The sequence below is a fragment of the Vanessa cardui genome, chromosome 26 (genome assembly GCF_905220365.1).
Source record: "Vanessa cardui chromosome 26, ilVanCard2.1, whole genome shotgun sequence".
In the NCBI taxonomy this organism is placed as follows: Eukaryota; Metazoa; Arthropoda; class Insecta; order Lepidoptera; family Nymphalidae; genus Vanessa; species Vanessa cardui.
Window position 1 is genome coordinate 7,196,502 of NC_061148.1, and position 21,818 is coordinate 7,218,319.

Genomic DNA, 21,818 nt, shown 5'->3' on the forward strand with positions numbered 1-21,818 from the left:
GTAGATAATGTCGAAATATCGAGCTTCACCGAACAAAAATAAAAAACATGGTAAAAATCCCGAAATCAATATCCTTAATAATAAAAATAACCATGTTAATTTAAAAATGACCTGTTCATGTTTGAAAATCATATAAGTGATGTTTGTAAGAAATTAACTATACATTTCAACGTGATTTTGTACGAAAGAATTAAATTAATAATTCTCGCACATATATTATTCTATTATATATCCATTACATATTCAAGCTGTGCCCGATACCTTGTAAGCGATTTGCGTTACCTGCCAGTCCCATCAAAATTTATCCAGCCGTTCCAAAGATTAGCCGGATCAAACAGACATAGACAGACAGCCAGACTATATTGTAAAAAATGTTATTTTGGTATATGTACCATGTATACATACATATGCATTTTAATGTTACAAACAGACACTCCAATTTTATTATATGTATATATGTCTACGCGCGAGATTAGTGGACTGTACACACTGTCATATGCGCTAACGTGTAGGTGATGCTATTACAAGAGAGGAGAAGGATAATATCTTCGTTTCTTTTTTAATTTTTTTTTCATTTACTACATCCACAGGCTCACAGATGCCCGTGCCATTTTTACATTTTATATTAAACATTTTAGCGTTTTATATTTTATACTAAACATCAGCAGATCTTCGCTGGAAATCATTCTCGTCGTCTTCTTGGGAGACGTGGCCCAGACTGACTTTTTTTTAATATTTTAAAATAATATATACATAATCTATAATAAATAATATCTTCGTTACACTAGGACATCTCGGCTTGATCCCGTTGCCTCACCACTCGGTGGCATGGTGGAAACCCGGGGATGGTTTTAGTGGGTAGGACAGGGCATTAGGCTCAGGCACGGGGCACTCATTTTCCCGATTAAGCCCCACATACCCCTCCCGGTCCCCCGAGGTAATGAGGAGGAGGTAATGCCTTTACCCAACTTTAAACAAAAAAAGGCCATCTCGGCTCACATTTCACAGCTGAAAACTATTTCTAGTGACTTCCTGAAAAAGACGGAATACAATTCCAATATCCATTTGCAAAGATAGATCACATAAAGACAGATAGTACGTAAAAATTGTTAGACTCTAACGTAAAAACTTATAATACGATTCAGTGTAATCTGTCAAGCTCCACACGAGTTCTGATAGCGGGAAAGCCGTTTACGAAGTTCCTGTTTTTATGGAAACTTTTCGAAACTTCTATATTTCCTAACTTCGGAATGAGGTTAGGACACTGAATCTTATATTTATGGGTTTATCGACATTTGTAAATTTTTTTGTTGCGTTAGTAACTGTCATGAGTGGAACCTGAATGTCTGAACTTTAGAGCCCATTTACACAACTCTTGGATCACGATTTTCTTCACCGCTATCAACATCACAAAAAAATATAATTATGCTTCCTTAGACCTAAAGTAAAATTAAAACAAAGTAACAGGCTGTACACTTCCCACTGCTGAGATAAGGCCTCCTCTTTCATTAAGGAGAGGGTTTGGAAGATATTCCACCACGATGTTCCAATGCGGATTGGTGGAATGCACGTGTGGCAGAATTTCGATGAAATTAGACACATGCAGGTTTTCTCACAATGTTTTCCTTCACCGCCGAGCACAAGATGAATTATAAATACAAATTAAGCACATATATATATAGTGGTGCTTGCCTGGGTTTGAACCCGCGGGCATCGCTAAAGATGCACGCGTTCTAACCACTGGCCTAGCCTTAAACCTAGCTTGCAGGTAAATGTGGATTTTGATGAAAATTAAATTAAAATGTATGCATGAGCCTCTGAGATCAATAAAACCATGTATATATCTACAAACAGACGCAGCGAGAGTTGGTCTACAATATACATAGTTGCCATGATAACCATTCTTTTGTATGTACGTTCACTAAATTAATTAGGAGTTCTAAAAATCTGTATTTATATTATAAATGTGAAAATAACTCTATCTATCTGTCTGTCTGTCTTTCAGGACCAAACCGCTGAAACGAATTTGATGAAATTTCGTTTCTCTTATACTAGCATTTATATACTTAGCTTATCCATGAAGAATAGCTATGTTAAAATCCGAATTATCAGATCCAAAGCAATACAGTGGACATTCTGGTCCTTATTAAAGGTCTCTAAAAGGTTCTGCTTTGTAGGTGAAAATTATCACAATCTAATTCCGTCAGGGATCTAATACAGAGTGTCTATCTTGTATCGAATTTATTGAATTTTCTTTGCTCTTATCTCACGAAAATACGACCAATATTTGTGATAAATGGAACAAATCCTTTACTAGGTCCAAACAACAATATTCTATGTTGTTGTGTTGTGTTTGATAGGTGTGTGAATATGAAACAACAGGCCAATGGGGATACAATATCTTAGTGCCAAAGGTTCGAGATTAATAAAGGAAAACACAAATAACTATTATCCTATAAAATAAACCATCCCATTTTTGACACATTGATGGTATCTCAAGGTTTATTTTTGGGCCACTTTTTTATATTATTTTCGTAGATGATATCAGTGAGTGAAGGCAATACTATGTTTATAAGATTTTAAATTAACATGCTTATTTTTGTTATTAAAGTTATTGATTTCGGGATATTTTCCATCTTTTTTATTTTTGTTCGGTGGAGCTCGATACTTCGACATTATCTACGAATGTCTTGTTCACGAGACTCATACAGAACTCCCGAAATCAATAACTTTAATAATACTGTGTTTGTCAAATCTATATGTATTAAAATACAAATTATTTTAGATTAGTTAACAATAATAAACTGAACTACATAAAACAACTCAGTATTAATTCTTAATACTATATATGTATCTCTGGCATTGCCTCAAAGTAAATCTACATGTAACACATACTACTGGATTTCAGTGTAATGTCAGTCAGTTGTCTAACTTTTCGAACAGCATATCCGCAGCCCACAGCGATGTTACAAAAGTTTGTTTGTTGCTGATGGAGGGAGGTACGATAAATGATGATACCACAAAAGTTTTGAATTTAAAAAAAAATCTAAAGATAGTGTACCATCACTTATTTGAAGACAACTAATATTTTATACTTATTCAAAATTTGACTTCAATTTCTATTCACTTTGTACTTGCCACCTCTCTTCTTCTGCCTAGTGTTTATTAATCCCAGCTTTTGCCAGGGTCTGTTTTATGACTAAGCCTACAGCTGGCTCTCGTAAACGAACACTACGTGATCAGTATACGTCGTCAGCTACGGTAGCTGTTCCTAGATGCATGCCGAGGCAATATCTAGTACTACGTTGAATAAGAACGGGCTAAGAGCCGAGCCCTTGTGGATACCTACAGTGATGTTCAAAAGTTTAGTATCGCCAATAACGGTTCTAACTACGAAAGCGGATCAACGGTTCATGATTCAGGATAATATCAAGACAGTCCACAGGCACGCCTTTAAATCACAATGCCCATCGCATTGATGAGACACACAGTCAAAAGCCACAGCCTTATAACAAAATACGTTAAATTCAAAGCCATAAGAGTCCAATTTGCAGATCAACGTCTTACGCGCTTTACGTGATAGAAGAATGAGGAACGTATTGTGAAGAAGGCCTTGAGTATGAATGTGGATGGATATGGAGGTAGAGGACGACTAATGAAACGATGGATAGACTGTGTGAAAATGATATGGCTGGAAAAGTGTTACTTGTCAGATGACGTCAGATAGGAGAGTATGATAGAAAAAAACATACTGCGACGACCCCAGGAAAATTGGGATAAGGGCAGGATGATGATGATGACGTGATACATGATTGTAATCAGCACCAATATCCAGCCATATGTTGGCTATTAGAACGACGGAGCAGTTCTGTATCAGTATCACTCAAGAAAACAGTTTGGATTTCCCAATTAATCTAATCTAACTACTACAACTAATGTATTTTTGTTTATAATTTACACGGGTTGGCTGGACGATGACTTTCATATTATATGAATGCTTGTTGCAATATTTCCGTTACTATTAACACAGCTTAACTCTTAGTATTTCACTTAAACTTCTTTGCCTTTTGTGTAACAAAACATTTTAAGGATTAATTATTATACTATTTACTTTTGTTTTTAAGCGACTTCAAAAAAAGGAGAGTTCTCAATCGTCCGGTATATTTTTTTTTATGTTTTTTCGCTGGTTACTTTGCCATTTATGAAGCGATTTGGATGATTTTTTTTAGTTAGGAAGAAGATACTCCTGGAATGGTACCATGATGTCCAGAGTCTGATGATTTGATCTTGGAGAAATCGAGGGGAACTCCAAAATTTTATAGGCACATGTACCGTGTTTTACACATTTTCTGAAATTATATTGGCATTTGCTTCTGGCAATCATAATGTTACAAAATATTCAAGTATATAGCAATACAAAGGAAGTTCTGTACATAAAAATGTTAATTGTAAATAGTAATAAATGCTCATTTAAAACGTAACAAAAGTATTCTCACAGAGAGTACTGTCTAATTTATACCGCGATGGAGTTGGACAGACAGCCTGACGCGTCACCTTTTACCAGAAACTACGCTAGCGTTAAACGTCACGTGCATTTTAGTGGTCTAAGTTGAAAAACAAATTTAATTTTCGTAATAACTTTAATAGCGCAAACAGATACATATTAAAAGGTGGTTCTGGTCTTCACGGATTCAGTGTTCTATTCTCCTCCATTGTATTTTTAATTCTTTATATTTTTTTTAGTTATGATATAGTGGATATTTCTAACTTCTGAACAATGCTAAAAAAACGTAACTACAGTTTCTTGAGCATTATTTTCGATTAATCTATATTCCGAATACTTTTTTGATGTTATAGGGGCACCCAATGGAGAGTGATTACCACCGCCAAAAATATACAAAATAACCTATATAGTCTGAGATCGTAATATGTTTATTAAATCGTTATTTCGTTTCTCTTACACCACACTTTAACACGTCTATGGCAGTGCTTAAAGGATGGTTTAAAAATATCTATTCAGTTCTATTTTTGTTACATTCTCTAAATTAAATTGACGTCGAATATTTTCAACCAACGAAAAGGAAGAGGTTGTATGTTCGATGTGTATGTTTTTGAAGTGTGTTTACCGATATCGTACAATGTGCTACTTAGCGAACTATTTTTGGAGTTTTTTCAAATGCGAAGATCATATTTGACAGTTCGAAAAAGAACCTAGAGACCTAGCTAAAGACACAGCTTGCAAAATCAGCAGACTAAGTGGCCATGAACTGGCCATGTTTGTCGAAACGACGTTAGCCGTTGGAGCATAAAAGTCCTATAGTGGAGACTGAGTATAGAGGGCCCTCCAGCTAGGTGGAGCCATGACGAGTACAGGCCCCGATTGCCTCTAGCCGCCATTATGAGGAAAGTGAAAAACTGGCTACTGAAGATTGATACTTTTTTGAATAAAGAATATTAAATTACATCTTTTACTTAGAAATAGTCATCCTATTGTATATTTCCAAATATTCCCAATAATATATTTATAGCAACTAGAAGCCAGGTACTACACAAGAAAGATCACAAAGCAATATTGCAAACTTCAATAACAAAAGAACATCCAGTAAAATTAAAATGCGCTTTTTTATGGTATAGGTTGGCGGACGATCATATGGGCCACCTGAAGGTAAGTGGTCATCATCACCCATAGACAATGAAGCCATCGTCAATGTGCAACCAACCTTGGGAACTAAGATGTTATGTCCCTTGTGCCTGTAATAACTGATGAGTGGGTGGACCAGACCACCCAGACGGGCTTGCACAAAGCCCTACCACCAAGTAAACCGACCTTAATCACGTGACCTTAATCATGACCAACACTCCTTGTCACCGTCGTCAAAACAATACCACCGATGACATTCAAATGTCACTTTACTTCTGAGTTAGCTTTCGGGTGGTAAATGACGATTTATGAAAACTCCTTACAATATATAAACAGACTAGCTGTTACCAGCGGCTCTGCTCGCACAGAATATGATATTTACAAATAAAAATATTACGTTGATGATTAGTATACAAAGTTTTTACCCCTTTATTTCCTAAAAAGTAGCATACATGCTTTTTTGGGCTCTAGACTATTTGTATACCAAATTTCATTTAATTAAGTTAAGACAGGGTACTTTCGCATTTATAATATTAAATTTGAATTTGCAATTGTGGAATTTTTTTACTCAAAAATAAAGTAAAGTAACAGCCTGTTGGTGGAATGCACAGGTGGCAGAATTTCAATGAATTTAGTCACATGCAGGTTTCCTCACGATGTTTTCTTTCACCGCCGAGCACGAGATCAATTATAAACACAAATTAAGCACATATGTGTATACAGTGGTGCTTGCCTGGATTTTAACCCGCAATCATCGATTAGTTTTCTTAGTCAATTTTATCTCTCACTTAAGACAAATGCTACCTACCCTCTTAACATTTATAAGTAAAGCAACAAAATTGAACCTAGGTGAAAAATATACATGTAACCAAAAACAGCGGGATTATAATCTCTTCGTCGGTAGAAAAAAAAAGTATCACATTTTTACGTGACACCCCAAAACTATTTTAGGAGAGAAATGATATATTTTTACGATTTGGACTTACATCAGATAAGATCAATAACCCGAATTCGTTTTACGATAAAAACTTACTGCTTGTAATCTATTTTTTTTATATTGTTGAGATTTATAGTTAGCTATTTTGTAGTAAATATTTATTAACAAATGTATGAGTTTAGTTTCTATGTTATATTGGTTAATATTCTTGTATAATCCTCCTTAGTCTGGTCTCGTTAGTCCAACTTATAGACCACCAAGTCAGGTTAATGAAAGTAATTGAGTTCTATTGAAAACTCTCACAAGTAACCCAAAAATTCGGAATTCTGCAGAGTTCATATTTCCGTTCCTGGGATGGCATATTCCCTTGGTTCTAAGTCAACTCTTTTCGATTGTGTTAGACTTACTCAGCAATGTACATAATATACATATAAGGTATTTGTGTTCACACACACACACACACACACACACTTTTGAAGTGACTGAATTCTATTCCACTACGCGGCAACAAAGCAGTTTGGCACATATGTACACATATTATCTATCTATGCTATAAATGTTTTATTATTAACTTCTTCTTTATTAATATTTTTTGAAAACAAAAGATGTTTTATAGACGTCCTTTAAAAACTTTTTACAATATTATAATACTGTTTTCTAAAATTATTTTAATGATTCTTTAAATGACAGAATATTGACTTCTATCAAATGTATCTTTTGAACGAGAAATTATTTTCTCGTATTAAAATACTCTAATATAATCGTCATTGGCAGAATTATCGGCAATCAACTAGCGTAATATCACGCCAGTTAAAGAGAAACAAAAACACGCTCTTAAATTATAAAAATGGCTCGAAAGGGACAAGTATCTATTCAAGATACCGTTGAAACGAATGAGGAATTTGAAGAATATCTAACTGCTAACTTCAGTAGGCTTATATGTAAGTAACACGTATGAATTAAATAATCTCAAGTTTGTTAAACGCCCCAAAATCGTGAGGAAACCTGCATGTGTCTAATTTCATTGAAATTCTGACACATGTGTTATCCACCGCCGCTGTATTGGAACTGCGTCATGGAATATGTTGCAAACCGCCTCACAGGCAGAGGAGGGCTTAGCACAGCTGTGGGAAAATTTAAAGAGGCTGTTGTTGTTGTAAAAGGCTAATCAATGTTCCAATAATCTTGTTTGTGTTTGATCTGAATTGTTATTGGTGGAAGGCAGATTGTTGAGCTTACTTACCACTTGTAGAAACAAGTAAGAGCCATTTCTAAACTAACTTTACAATACTATTTTTTCATTGATTACAAATGCTACTGGTATTTGCTAGTGAAGTAAAATATTGTGAGGAAACCTGCTTTTGCCACATGAAAGTCTGCCAAAAAATGTAACTTTACCTTTGGGTATCTACAAAAGCAATGAGATTTCGACCAATGGTATCGCGTCAATTCAATTGTTTGAAGCTATATAATTAATGTCTGATACATTAATATTTAAAGGTATGGAAGTGTACTCAGACTTCTGCGGTCACTGCTTGGCAACTGGTAATGCTATCCGGAAAGGTAAACTCGAGATTGGACAAGAACGCATCAGTATGGTAAAGGTAAATAAAGATGAATACACAGTAGCAGGTATCAAGATAATCTGATTAAACAAGCAAAACTTATTGGGTGTAATAGTATTAATTAACAATAGTTTTAATGATCTCATGATCGATGTAAAAAATGTCAGAAAACTACTTATGTATAAATTGACAAATATTAAGACCATTTGGTCGCCTTATTTCTAAAAACAACTAAAACAGGTCTTTGAGGAGTGTAGAATAATTCTAAACATATTTGATTGTGACTAAAAAGGCTTAGCTCAATACATACATACAATCAAAATCAAAATAAAATTTATTCAAGTAGACTTTTACAAGCACTTTTGAATCGTCGTTTTACAATTAAGTGAAGCTACCACCGGTTTGAAAAGTAAATTCTACCGAGAAGAAAAGGCAAGAAAGTCAGTAGTTACTCTTTTTCAAAATATGATTTCTTTAATATGTTTTATAGTAGCAGGAAAGTCTGATATCCTGCCTTCACTTGACCCCAATTTAGAGATAACTTTGTTACAAGAAATAAACTGTAACACTCTACCTTCAGGCGTTAGCAGACAATATCGATGCCTTATCAAGATTTAAGAATAAAAGTGAACCAACCTTCCTCTTTATTTTTGTGAGTAACTTAGAATTTATTAGTCAATCTATAACTGCTTGGCAGTGCAAAACTAGTTGTAGTTTGAACTAGAAGTAGATGTATTCTGTAGGGACAAAAACTCGAAACGTATGCAGAGCATCATAACCTATCAGAAAGTTAAATATAACATTTGATTACATTTAAAAGATCGTATCACCGTCAGTCAGTTTTCACGAGTGAGTAATGAAGTGAGATTTGCAGAATAGCACTTCTGTAGTCCTCAAGCAGATTCTCAATGACTTTTTAACCGACTTCTAAAAAGTAGGTTATCAGTTCGATATGTATGTATGTAACATTGTTAGAATTGAATAATATTTGAATTTGACGATCCATTTAGACTTCCAAGAACGTGTGCTAAATTTTGTAAGTGTATGTTTGTATGTTTGTTCACGAATTTATAGGTCGAAAAACTATAGGTCGTATTGAGATGATCATTTTTAATATATTTAGATACACTTCAACTTAGTTACACTTCAATTTACTAGATGTTTCTAAGTAGTTTAATCTATATTAATATAATAAAGGTGAAATTAACTGTCTGTATGTTAATCTGTCGCTGTTAAACGACCAAACCGTTGAACCGAATTTCATGAAATTTAGTTTGAAGCAAACTTGCACTCCAAGAAATTACATAGGCTACTTTTTGATGTCCTATTCGATGGTGGTTGCGGAAGGAACTAGCAACTAAATACGCAACTAGTCAAAATGCATTCATTTGACAAAGGTCCCTGAATTGTTTCGTAAATAAATTGTAATACTTTCAGAAAGGTAAATTAATACGTGCAATGTTCGGAGCGAATGGTGTGGAACTGTGTCGCATTATAGAAGAAGAAGTAGGGCTCATGCAACGAGAGATTGATACAGGTGTTGAGAGACCGAAACAAGAGATAAGTGAATTATTACCGGAGGAAGCGGTAAGAAGTTCAGTTAATATAGTTCTTAAGTGATCAGAGTTAAACAAATTATTACATGATACAAAACAAAGTCGCTTACAGCTGTCTGTCTCTGAGCGTGCTTAGATCTTTAAAATTACGTAACGGATTTTGATGTTGTTTTTTTTTTTAATTAAGTATTGCAAGAGGGTTTAGAGGTACACTGATAATTTCAGAGGTTTCTAATGTATTGTCGGCAAAAACACATTTTTTCTGAATAAATCTTCAAAAATGTCCACCATAGTATATACCTCTTAGGGATAACCCAAAACAACTATCCTTTACTTTTTAAGAGAAAAAATATCTTAGTATCAAATTAAGTACCTTAAAAACATTGTTCATATATTTAGCATCAGCACTGCGAAGTGCCATGTGCCGTGCGAAGTCGGGGCGGGTACCTAGTGTTTAATAATAGTGGTAACAGTATGCCATTAATCCTGTGGTAAAGAACAATAGTTTTAGCTTCGTAACTTGAAAAATTTAAATTGAAATAAATTCTACAAAAATCTGCATGGAAAATAAAATTTCAGTATTTTAACGAAAAATGCCACGATTACGGAAAGTTTTCCATTACGTATTTATATCCATTATCGACTAAAACATCGTGTAGTTTTGTTAAAATTTTAACGGTAATTTTACGTTGAAACATTGATCATGGATGTTATAATCATAATTAAAATAAGACAGAATATTAATCTTAAATACCAAGCTAGCTAACATGTATGTAACATACTGAACATCTGATAAAAAATGAATAGTACGGAAACCTACTTTGGTATAGTCTTGGCGGTAATTTTTTGGTAACTAGGAACCATAAATTGGAACTGGTCACCTTCCACTGCCAAGGTTGCTATATAGCTTGGAAGAAATAACCAAAACGAGATCGTTTGCGATTCGACGTCGAGAGAGTTCATATCGAATATACTTCTGTAATTAAATATAACCATCATGGTATGGGCATGTAATGCGGAGGAATGAGGAACACATTGTGAGGAAGGCCTTGAGCATGGATGTGGATGGATATAGAAGTAGAGGACGACCAAGGAAACGATGGATGGATTGTGTGAAAGACGATATGGCTAGAAAGAATGTTACTTGTGAGATGACGTCTGACAGAGAAGTATGGAAGGAGAAGACATGCTGTGCCGACCCCAAATAAAATTGGGATAAGGACGGGAGGATGATGAATTAAATATAATCAGAGACTAGTCTTCCTTGAGGACACATACAAACGTCGTGTCCTGAACCGACTAGTGTTTCAAAAAAATTTAGATATAATATACATATATAGTCGCTCGAAGCTTTGCTCGTGTTTTAGAGCGTTGGTTGTCACGTGTCAGGCAAAAATGTAGTTCGTCCTTTCTTGGAGTTCAAGTTTGCTTCATACCAAATTTCATCAAATTCGTTTTGGTCGTGAAAGAGTGACAGACAGACTGTCTGTCTACTTGCACGTTTATAATATTAATATAGATTTAATTTGACATTTTTATGGTATAGGTTGACGGACGAGCGTATGGGCCACCTGATGGTAAGTAGTCACCATCACCCATAGACAATGACGCTGTAAGAAATATTAACTATTCCTTACATCGTCAATGTGCCACCAACCTTGGGAACTAAGATGTTATATCCCTTGTGCCTGAAGTTACACTGGCTCACTCACCCTTCAAACCGGAACACAACAATACTGAGTACTGTTATTTGGCGTTAAAATAACTGATGAGCGGGTGGTACCTACCCAGACGGGCTTACACAAGGCCCTACCACCAAGTAATTTAAATTAATAAGCAACATTATCTTCGAAGATACCGATGTAGGTTTATAGGGAAACAGGGAATAGTATTCTTTTGTTTATAAATAATTTAATTCACAGGCGAAAATAAAGGAAGACCTAAAAATTGAGGAAAACTTCCGCGAAGCATCCGAGAGGCTTCGTGTATTGACGATCGCTGCGAGAAAGAAGCGAATTTGCGAACGCCTCGCTAGATACGTTAGAGATTTGAATTTCATCCTATACTGGCCGCATTGTCATAAAGCTCATTTGGACTTATACGAAAAGTGGGATTTGATCAGTAAGTCGATAACGCATGGAGAAAATTAGGTTATTTTTTTTATTCATTAACAAGATGTGAACAATAATAACAGCGCTAGTATAAAACTATATAATATCTCATTCTATTTCTGAACACATTTAAATTTCACAAATTTGTTTAATTCATAATTACAAAAAAAAAACACAATGTAATTAAATAAATTCAACAAATAGCAACATCGAATTAGACAAAACAATTAAAAGAATGAAATTATGATTCAATTGTACATCTCAGCGGTAAAGAAGAATGCCATGTAACCTGTTGCAAGAAATCTGGTCCATGTGTGTTCACTGTGTGAGAGCTTACTTCACATAAGTGTCAGGATGAAAATTAATGGATACAATATGGCAGATTTTCATTCAAAACGTTCAAGTTTCCTCACGATGTTTTAGATGAAACAATAACACTCGCCCGGGCCCAGTGGTTAGAACGCGTGCATCTATCTTAATCAATGATTTCGGGTTCAAACCCAGGCAAGCACCACTATATATAGGTGCTTAATTTGTGTTTATAAGTCATCTCGTGCTCGGCGGTGAAAGAAAACATCGTGAGAAAACCTGCATGTGTCTAATTTCATAGAAATTCTGCCACATGCGCATTCAACCTACCCGCATTGGAACAGCGTGGTGGAATATGTTCCAAGATCTCTTCTTAATGGGAAAGGATGCCTTAGTCCAGCAGTGGGAAATTTACAGGCTGTTACTTTACTTTTCTTTTTCATAACAATTGAAGTTTCAGTAGCGGATGGCCTAGTTTTACCAACAATTTCAAATAAAGAATTTTGATTTTTTTTTCTCCAGATATTCAAGTAGCTGCTAAAGATAACGTACAGATGACCGAAGAAGGTGTTAAGGAGGCGCTGTACATGAGCGACGTGGACCCAAACGAGGCCTGCGTCTATGCCCTGATGAAGGATGAAGCTTTGGTTGTATTGTTTAAGATGTTCGACAACGACGACCGCGATTTTGTCAGTTAGTTTACTTTATACATTATTTAAATTAGTAGTTTGCAAGCCAATCTGTGTAGGTACCTCATTATATATTATTACAAATAGAAAATGATATTTTTAAAAAATTTTAATGGCGGCCAACAGACATTTTCATTGTATGACAGGCAATCGCTAAATATATTATTATTTATATACAAAAACCTTCCTCTTGTATCACTCTTTCTAATAAAAAAAATTATATCAAATACCGTTGCATAATTTTAAAGATCTAAAATCATACATGCAGATTTAAATTACCAATTTTGTTTTATACTATGTAATGAGATTTAAACATAGACAATCCTCAAACTAATCCGAAAAATCTGAGTTGCCACAAAACCAATAAATCTCCCTTAATTTTAATGTTGAATAATAATCCTCAGAGTTAATGCGTCATACGCTGTACGAAGAGATACCCGTGCCCAAAGAGGACGTGCCCCCAGAAAAGCAAATACCACCGATCCCTGCATACGAACGTTATGCTACGATCAGTAAAACGGCGAGAGAAGTCCGAAGGGAGAGGTATGAAGCCAAAATGCAGAAATTGGTATGTATCATACCAATGCAAAGATACTCTTGGTATTTCCCTGCTTAGAGAACGTATACATACAACAGCCTGTAATTTTCCCAAAGCTGGGCTAAGTCTACTCTCCCTTTAAGGAGGTTAGGAAGATATTTCATCACGCTGTTCCAATACGGGTTGGTGGAATACACATGTGGCAGAATTTCTATGAAATAAAACACATACAGGTTTCCTCACAAAGTTTTCCTTCACCGATGAGCAACGAGATGAATTATAAATACAAATTAGGTACATGCATATTCAGTGGTGCTTGTTTGGATTTGAACCCGCAGTTATCGGTTAAGATGCACGCGTTCTAACCACTGGACCATCTCGGCTCATAGGATCATATCTACAGTAAACTATTCAAGAGAGCAACAATCTAAGTGTGACCGCCTACATACATCGTAATATAATAAAACACGGATATCGTTCAAACTTACGTTGATCATCATCATCCTCCTGCCCTTATCCCAATTTACGTGGGGTCGGTGCAGCATGTCTTCTTCTTCCATACTTTACTATCTCACGTCATCTCACAAGTAACACTCTTCCCAGCCATATCATCTTTCACATAATCCATCCATCGTTTCACTGGTCGTCCCCTACCTCTATATCCATCCACATTCATGCTCAAGAACTTCCTCACAATATGTCCTCTGACTGGCGTTGATAAAATCTTCATGATAAAAAAGTAAAGTTCAAATAGAGCTAATAATAAAAGTAATTAAAAACTGTTTCATATAACATAACGATTAAAATAAAATAAAATAAGAGCCAATGAACGTCCCACTATTAAACCAGATAGGCTCTAGAAAGCAATTTGAATCGTCACTTAACAAAATCTTGGTGGTCTTTTACATGGTGGTAAGGCTTTGTGCAAGCCCGTCTGTACAGGTACCACCCACTCATCAGTTATTCTACCGCCAAATAACAGTACTCAGTATTGTTGAGTTCCGGTTTGAAGGGTGAGTGAGCCAGTGTAATTACAGGCACGACGGACCTAACATCTTAGTTCCCAAGGTTGGTGACGCATTGACGATGTAAGGAATAGTTAATACCATACAGCGACATTGTCTATGGGTGATGGTGACCACTTACCATCAGGTGGCCGATATGCTCGTCCGCCAACCTATGCTAAAAAAATCGTTTTAATCGTAAAGCAACCGGTTCAGAATGTAGATTGTACTGAGAAAATTTGAACAAAAATAGTATCCATCCTCTAAAATAACTAATTATTTGATTTTTTACTGAATAATGGGTAAATAGGAATATCAGTGATTCCTTAATTAATATAGATCATATGCTACTATTATTTAAAAAAATATATTTAAAAACAAAGAAAGAAAAATGAAATGCTAAATTATAAAATGCTAATAACATGTACCGTATAAAAACTAAACGTAAGTTTAAAAAAAGGAACGTAGTTTTTTTTCTTCTTAAAAAAGTTTCGAAGCGAAAATAGATTCTCGTAAATATTATTCATTTGAGATTTATGTAATGTTTTTTCAGTAAACTTAGATGTACGTGTTTAGCATTTTGCAGCAAAACTTTGGTACATTATGTAGCACATTTACAGTAAGGTTTTCTAATTAATATTGAAATACGTACATATTTTTTTTAACTAAAAATGAGTAGGTGGTCTTGTGGCAGGTGGTCACCACTGCTAATAGAAATTATCACTAATGAAAATATTAACTATTCCTCACGTCGCCAACGTATAGTACGACACAACATAGATGTCGCATCGGCTAAATTCGTAAAACCGATCACATCCGAATTAAGTACGCTATCCCAAATTATCAATATTTATATCTCATGCGAATATGATCTTTACACAAACGTAATAACTTGTAATATCATATGACCTAATATATTCGTCAATTTGACGCGTCGATTTACATGCACTTGCTTTCTCTGACGCGTGAATCTATAGCGACGAATAACGTCGAATGGCGCGATAGGGAGCTATTTCTATTGGTTGTGTAAATCGGCAGTAATCGGTTTTATTTTAATTCAATTGCATTTTCCGATGCTACATCTAATTTGTGTCGTACTATACCACATTACTTTTTAAACTAGAGTATAACTATACTAAGTACCGTTTTTTAGCTCTACAGTAAATAATAAGTGACCACCAAGCTTGTCTGGGTGGGATGGTAGCTACCCAGAAAGATTTTTACAAAGTTCTATCGCAAAGTATTTATATTTATAAGTATTTAAATTTATATTTTTGAATGACATAAATATATTAAGCGTGAAGAAAAAGAAGAAAGAGAACGACTGGCAGCTGAACAGGCCCGACTAGCAAGAGAAGCTGAAGAAGAACGACAGAGAATAGAGAAACAAAGGCAAGAAGAGGAGAGAATGGCTAGAATACAGGCTGGGGTAACCATTTAACAGTTAATTAATCTATTTTTGACGACCTCCGTGGTCGAGTGGTGTGTACACCGGTTTTCATGGGTACGCCATTCTGAGGTCCCGGGTTCGATTCCCGGCCGAGTCAATGTAGATTATCATTAGATTTCTATGTTGTCTTGGGTCTGAATGTTTGTGGTACCGTCGTTACTTCTGATTTTCCATAACACAAGTGCTTTAGCTACTTACATAGGGATCAGAGTAATCTATGTGATGTTGTCACATATAACATAAATCGAGCTTGTTAATGTAGGCTATCTACAACACCATGAGCAACACATAGACTGATAGCTATACAGAGAGCGTCCAAGCTTCTTAAATAATTTGATTAACATGAGCAATATTTCGTAATACAGCTACCAGCGGAACCCGAACCGGCTGAGGGAGAAGAGGCAGTTGAAGGTGAAGAGACAGAGGCAGCTGATACCGAAGTCATCGAAGAGGTTAATTATAATACTACTATTTTTATATTTTAAAAATGACTCCCTGATTTTAACAAAGATGAAATAGAACGCATTGTTAATGTTCTTATGTTAAGAATGCAAGTGAGGTCATAAAATTTGTTTTAGCCTGAGAAGATAGAAGAATCGGAAGAAGTAGAAGAAGAGTTCCACTCAGACGTAGAAGTGGAAGGTGAGGAATACATACCACCGGGCGGACTCTTCGTACCGGGATTGTATTCACCTCCGAATGTATTAGCCAAAGCGAATGGATTAGCCTACTTTTATCCAAAGGTAGTAATATTTAAAGGATATTTTGTATACTTGATTTAATGACATGCTGGCTTTCAGGCAAAAATAAATCCACAGATTATAAAACAAACGGCTAATGGAGTACACGAAACATTATAGTAGAGCAAGAAAGGTGCGTTCCGATCTCCCTTTTTGGTAATACGTTAAAAGTGCTGTCTAATTATTTATTTATTTTTTTTGACGCAAATAAAAGTATACGTCGTGTCCCAATAATAGGAATTAACATGCGCTTTTAATTCTATATTTGATTTTGCTGCTTTACTATCTTGTTCCATGTGCTCTCTCTATATTTTGTTTTATAAACTGGATTAACCTTATCATAGATACGTTTCTTTTTAGGAACGTGATTTGTAAGCAGTATTCAAGTTTTATTTTGTCTGTTACATACCTATTACCAATTTCGTTTTTCGTTTACTTTTTCTAATTACTGTTAGTGGAATTTAGTGTCATTTTAATCTTTGTTTTTGTAAAAGCATTGTTCAAGATTTTTATTTTATTGGATGGTTTTATCATTTTACAACTCAAATGTATGTGTGTGTACATGTCGATAATTGTAAAAAAAGTAAAAACGTAAAGTAACAGCCTGTACATTACCCACTACTGAGATAAGACCTCCTCTTCCATTAAGGGAGAGGGGTTGGAACATATTCCACCATGCTTTTCCAATGCGGGTTGATGGTATGCACATGTGGCAGAAATTCGATGAAATTAGACACATGCAGGTTTCTTCACGATGTTTTCCTTCACCGCCGAGCACAAAATAAATTATAAACACAAATTAAGCACATATATACAGTGGTGCTTGCTTGCCTGGGTTTGAACCTGCAATCATCGGTTAAGATGCACGCGTTCTAACCACTGGGCCATCTCAGCTCTTTGTTCAGTTGTAACAGTAGTTGCATGCTTATGTTTAATGAATACAGATCGTGTCTCAAATAACACCAATCGAATCGGAATATCTACCTCCGCACGTGCTAGTGATGTTCAGTATCGATAAACGTCATGAAGTCAAGGAAATTATCGAGCAATTTCCCGGTGAAATACTCAATGTAAGTCCAAAGATAATTTAACGTTGTTTACCTTATTACTAATCTTTATTTGGTAACTTGAGCAACTTAATTTTATATATGATATACCTACCTTTAATAAAACGTACTAAAAAATACCTAATTACCTTTAACCCTGTCATCATTGACAGTGTTAATTATATCGAAAACAATCAAAAAAACCCCGAAAGACTCAATAAGATTAATTAAAACGGTGAGAGACCAGAGCCTGAGCATATTACTTCGATTTTGAATGGGAGGAAGTAATGAAGCATATGTAGCTATATTGTAAGGCCTTCAACCGCAATAACTAAAAGGCATATATTTTGAGACGTTGCAAAAAGGACGAAAGAAATCTTTCGTACGAGTATTTTTGCCGATTCACCAATAAAATAGGATTGATAGCAAATTTTATTTAAGATTTTGTTTACAATATTCCCGTATAGCCTCGTTAGCGATTTTATTGATGTAGATTTTGAACGAGAGAAATATTTACCGAACGCTGAAAAATGATCGATTTAAAACATTTTACAAGCTTTTATTTAACTTTCCCCGTTAGTTTCGAGCGGGTCAAATATTGCAGCTGTATTTTGGAGCAATTCCACTTAACCGTTTGATACAACATTTTTGGCGCCAATCACAATACAACCTACCAAATCAGATTTAACACTTTTAGTACTTTGATTTTTTTCATTTCGTTTTGCTCTTTCTACTAAATTCTCGTCTAGAAATCGTAATTCGAAATTTAAAAAACGACTGATTCATTTTAAATCTAGACAAACGAATGATGGTAGATTTATTTTACTTTAGTGTTATTTTGTTTAATGTGGTGTAGGTAGAAGAAGAGCAAAAATGCCACGTGGTAAATGGTCAAAATAGTCCATAGAAAATGGTGCTGTAAGAAATATTAACCATTCCCCATATCGCCAATGCGCCACCAATATTGGTTACTAAGATGTTATGTCCTATGTGCCTGTAGTTACACTAGCTTACCTTCAAACCAGTCTCAACAAAACTGAGTGCTACTATCTGATAGCGATAGAATATCTGATGAGTGGGTACCTAACCAAATGGGAACGAAGCCGTACCACCAAGTAAATTAAATAATAATTATTATTTTATATATTCATACTTTTTTACTTTAACAGTATGGCATCTTTATTGGTGACGACCCAAATACCGCTGAACACCTTGCTTTTACAATAAAACAATACGATAAGATAACGAGAGTAAGAAGGCAGTAAGTGACTTCAATTACTATCTATTTTATTTAATGGACTGACTTTTTGTAAAACGTATAGAAACAATTATACTAGAATGTGCAGCACGTTTATAAGTTTTAGTATCTAATAATATTTTATAAGTAGCTCAGCTAGCTAGCTATTGTAATAATATAGGAATGAAAAAAATTGTATCATTAATTAATTAGTATATTTTATATAAACGTTGCATATGTAATATCGTTTGGTACAAAAAATCCAAGGTAAACTTGTTCTATGAGCTTGAAATGTATTTAAAAATATTTTGATGAAATAACATTTTTCAATTTTTATTTCATGTCAATAATTGCGGTTTCAAACCCAGGCATCACCACTGAATCTATATCGTGCTGTAATCTATATCAGTGAAGGAAAATATTGCGAGAAAACCTGCATGTATCTAATTTATTAATTATGTCCTGCATGTTTGTATTCACCAACCCACATTGGAGTGGTGGAATGTGTCCAAAAAAATAGCTCAAAATCATCTTTCTAAATAGGCAGTATCCCATCAGTGAGATATTTACATTCTGATACTTTACGGTTTCACCATAATTTCCTGTAGGTCATAATTCTTAGTAATTTCAAGATATGATCAGACATATCTGATAAATGGTAAGCAAATAAAACCGTACAGAATGGTATAATAATACGACACAACTTACACGTATCATCGACAAAATTCGTAAAACCAGTCACATCCGAATTAAATATGCTATCCCTAATTTATTTCTCATGTGAATATGATCTTTACACAAACGTAACAATTTGTAATGTTATATGACGTAATATATTCGTCAATTTACACCTCGATTTACATTCACTTGCTTTCTGGTCTTTTAACTGAAGCGAGAATCTATAACGTCGACTAGCGTCAAATAGCGCGATGGGGAGCTATTTCTATTGATTGTTTAAATCGGCAGTAATTGGTTTTATAAATTTTGCCGATGCTGTATCTAAGTTGTGTCGTACTATACGATATAACAAGTGAATATCAGAGTTAGCACTGAAGCAATTCTTTGGACATCTAGTAAGGATCGTCTGGCGTTGATGGTGTCACGAAAGAGAAGTCTGCCACTCCTGCAGCTCGCGGGATTGAACCCATGTTACATCAGCCACGACGTCGTGTCTGGAGAGAGAGATTGTCTGACTCTCTTCCCAGTCGGCTACGGAGATGAGTATGAAGAAGAAGAGAGTGTTACGGAAGAAGAGATCAAGGTCTGTATTTTAGTTAATGTTAGGATTTAAAGTATGTTTTTATATAGAATAGTTTGTCCTAATAAAAATAGAAGAGCACTCTAATAAAAAAACTTGTAATGTGTATGTGTGTTTGTGCATAATATTCTAAAATATTAACTACGCAACGATTTATGGAGTGTTTTGTATAAGCCATGTGTATGTAGCCGAAAATTTCGATTACATAAAGTTTGTGGTAAAATAAACAATGATATATATGACAAGGTATGGAGTTGCCTTCGCAATACTTGATACTTGATTGGTGGTTTGGCGAGAAATTTAATCATATCAATTTCATGTAACCTGTTAGAAGCTATAATGGAAATAATATTGTCATAATTTTTTCATAAAGAGCCAAAATAAATATACCTTCATAAATGAATAGCCTGTAATTACACACAAATGATTCCGCGGTTGGTCATATTATCATAACAATATGTTTAGTACCTTACAAGTGATAGACACACACAAAAAAAACATGCTATATATATCTGTACTATGTTTATTATAGAAAAGACTTCCTGATCAACTAAAGCACAAACAACTCCAATTATTTCAACATAATTAAGCAATGTTAACTAAGTCAGTAAATATTTTAATTACAGGAAGTTGTATTGGAGCAAGAAGCGGAACCAGAGGTAGTAGTGATTAAATTTCCTTGAATATCTTTAGAACAGCTTTAAATATAAGAAGAACTCTGTGATTTACGACATTTTTATATTCATGGAATAATTGTTTTCATTCGGATTTAATTACTTTTTTTACTCGCGAATTTAATGGAACGAAATCTGTGGGGACCTCACTAGCGTCTGAAGTGAAATCTAGTTTCATTTATACATTGAAATTATTAAAATATTCCGACCATTTCTATGATGAATGCATATCCCATTTATTAACCAATCATATGGCTCAGAGATGACGTGATATCATCAGGTGCCAATCACAACACTGACTTGCTGATGACAGACAATCTTGTATAAAACTGGGTTTTGATGTTCTATATAAACTTTTTTGTCTTGTGGTTCAGTGGTTGATAAGCATAAGATACATATTATACGCTGACGTTGACTAGATAAAAAAGTAAAGTAAAGTAACAGCCTGTAAATTACCCGCTACTGGACTAAGGCCTCCTCTGCCATTAAAGAGAGGGTTTGGAACATATTCGACCATGCTGTTCCAATGCGGGTTGGTGGAATGCACGTGAGGCAGAATTTTGAGGAAATCATCCAGGTTTCCTCACGATGTTTTCCTTCACCGCCGAGCACGAGATGAATTATAAATACAATTTAAGCACACATATATAGTGATTCTTATCTGGGCTTAAAACCCGAAATCATCGGTTAAGATGCACGCGTTCTAACCACTGAGACTGGGGTTGACGAGGTATTTTATTTAAATTATTTATTAAAGAATTAACGCGTTCCGTATTTATTGTCAAAAATTCCGGTCCAATAATGAAAAGTTACCTGGAACATAGAAAAACTGGTAAAAGATCTCCGGTGTTCTTTGTTTTATAATTATAGTTTTTTTGAAATAAAATATAATATGACTTACAGGAGAACGTTGCGGCTGAACAAGTTGAAGAAGAGGAAGATGAGGAAGAGGACTGAACCGTTACATAGCTCTGGAAGCTGTGGTTACGTTTTTAGTTTTACTTGCGTTAATTTTAATTATTAAAAAAACAAACAGTAAGGTTTTTATTGTTTTTTTTTTATA

General features: G+C 34.8%; 1 protein-coding gene across 1 annotated transcript; it reads left to right on the forward strand.

The window, feature by feature from the left end:
* Positions 1–7,425: 7,425 nt before the first annotated feature.
* LOC124540668 lies at positions 7,426–21,712 on the forward strand. Its single transcript, XM_047118336.1, has 14 exons — positions 7,426–7,519; positions 8,079–8,182; positions 8,724–8,795; positions 9,581–9,730; positions 11,622–11,820; positions 12,642–12,812; positions 13,213–13,376; positions 15,648–15,779; positions 16,166–16,252; positions 16,379–16,543; positions 17,485–17,610; positions 18,756–18,847; positions 19,898–20,084; positions 21,659–21,712. The coding sequence occupies exons 1-14, from the start codon at positions 7,426–7,428 to the stop codon at positions 21,710–21,712; spliced, it is 1,797 nt and encodes a 598-aa protein (XP_046974292.1).
* Positions 21,713–21,818: the final 106 nt, after the last annotated feature.